The following is a 1,020-nucleotide window of genomic DNA, read 5'->3' as shown; positions in this document are numbered from 1 at the left end:
CATGCTGGGGGTGCAGGTGGGGCCCTGACCACCCTGGGGGTGCATGCCAGCCCCCGCTCACCTGCAGCCCTTGCTCTCTGGCCACTTGCCTCTTGTGCTCCTCATCCGCCTTGTTCCCAATGAGGATCTTCTGGACACCATCGGGCGCATACTGAGGAGAAGGGAGGGGGCATAAGGAACCCCTCTGCCATGGAGGGGACACCCCTCCCCATGCTCTTGCATCCCCACCTCATCCACATCACTGGCCCACTTCACGATGTGCTGGTAGGAGCGCTCGCTGCTGATGTCGTACACCAGGAAGATGCCCTGCAGGAGAGGGGGTGCAGCCATTTTTACAGCCTGTCATGCCTCAGTTTCCCTCTTCTGTGCACCAGGACATGCCCCTCCCCATACCTGTGCCCGCCGGTAGTACTGCTTGGTGATGGTCTGGTACCGCTCCTGGCCTGCCGTGTCCCTGCAGCCAGGGAGAGTGGGTCAGTGCCACCACCCATGGCACGAGTTGGTCAGGGCTCAGCCCCCACCCTGGGAGAGAGGGGAGTGGGATTCAGACCCTCCCAAATCCCCCCTATCCTAGGGCCCAGCTCTGGCACTCACCAGATCTGTATCCGCACCTTAATGCCGTCCACTTCGATGGTCTTCATCTTGAAGTCGACACCTGGGGTGAGGAAGGGAGGGGTTACAGGGTTGCCTTCAGGTGCCCCCCCATCATGGGTGCTGCTGTCACCAGGCTCCCTCCAGTCCCCTCACGCTCTGCTGGCCCACCCCAAACCATGCTGTGCTGCCAAACCGGGTGCCAGAGCTTGCCCATGCCCAGGGCCACAGCTCTGCTGAGGCCCGGTATCCCGGTAGCTGCTTGGTGCTGGTGCCCACAGCCAGTGCCAGGCCTGGCAGGAGGCCCCGGTGCTGGGTCCCTGTGTGGGTGCTGGCCCCAGCCCTGCTGCTGGGCAGGTGCTCCTCATGCTCCCAGTTTTGCTGTGCTGTGACTCCCCAGTCTTCCCGGTTCCCCAGTGCCGCAGATCC

The 1,020-nt window shown here is 63.3% G+C and overlaps 1 protein-coding gene across 1 annotated transcript; it reads right to left on the bottom strand.

The window, feature by feature from the left end:
- Positions 1-61: 61 nt before the first annotated feature.
- LOC104535024 (ras-related protein Rab-15) lies at positions 62-655 on the bottom strand (the record flags this gene model as incomplete). Its single annotated transcript, XM_010191597.1, has 4 exons — positions 62-151; positions 229-306; positions 394-454; positions 595-655. Coding segments are annotated over 4 exons (290 nt in total), but the record flags the coding sequence as incomplete, so codon positions are not given.
- Positions 656-1,020: the final 365 nt, after the last annotated feature.

The sequence above is a fragment of the Mesitornis unicolor genome, unplaced genomic scaffold (genome assembly GCF_000695765.1).
Source record: "Mesitornis unicolor isolate BGI_N332 unplaced genomic scaffold, ASM69576v1 Scaffold40599, whole genome shotgun sequence".
Taxonomy (NCBI): domain Eukaryota; kingdom Metazoa; phylum Chordata; class Aves; order Mesitornithiformes; family Mesitornithidae; genus Mesitornis; species Mesitornis unicolor.
The sequence above is the reverse complement of the archived record's forward strand: the minus strand, read 5'-3'. Positions and strand labels throughout refer to the sequence as shown.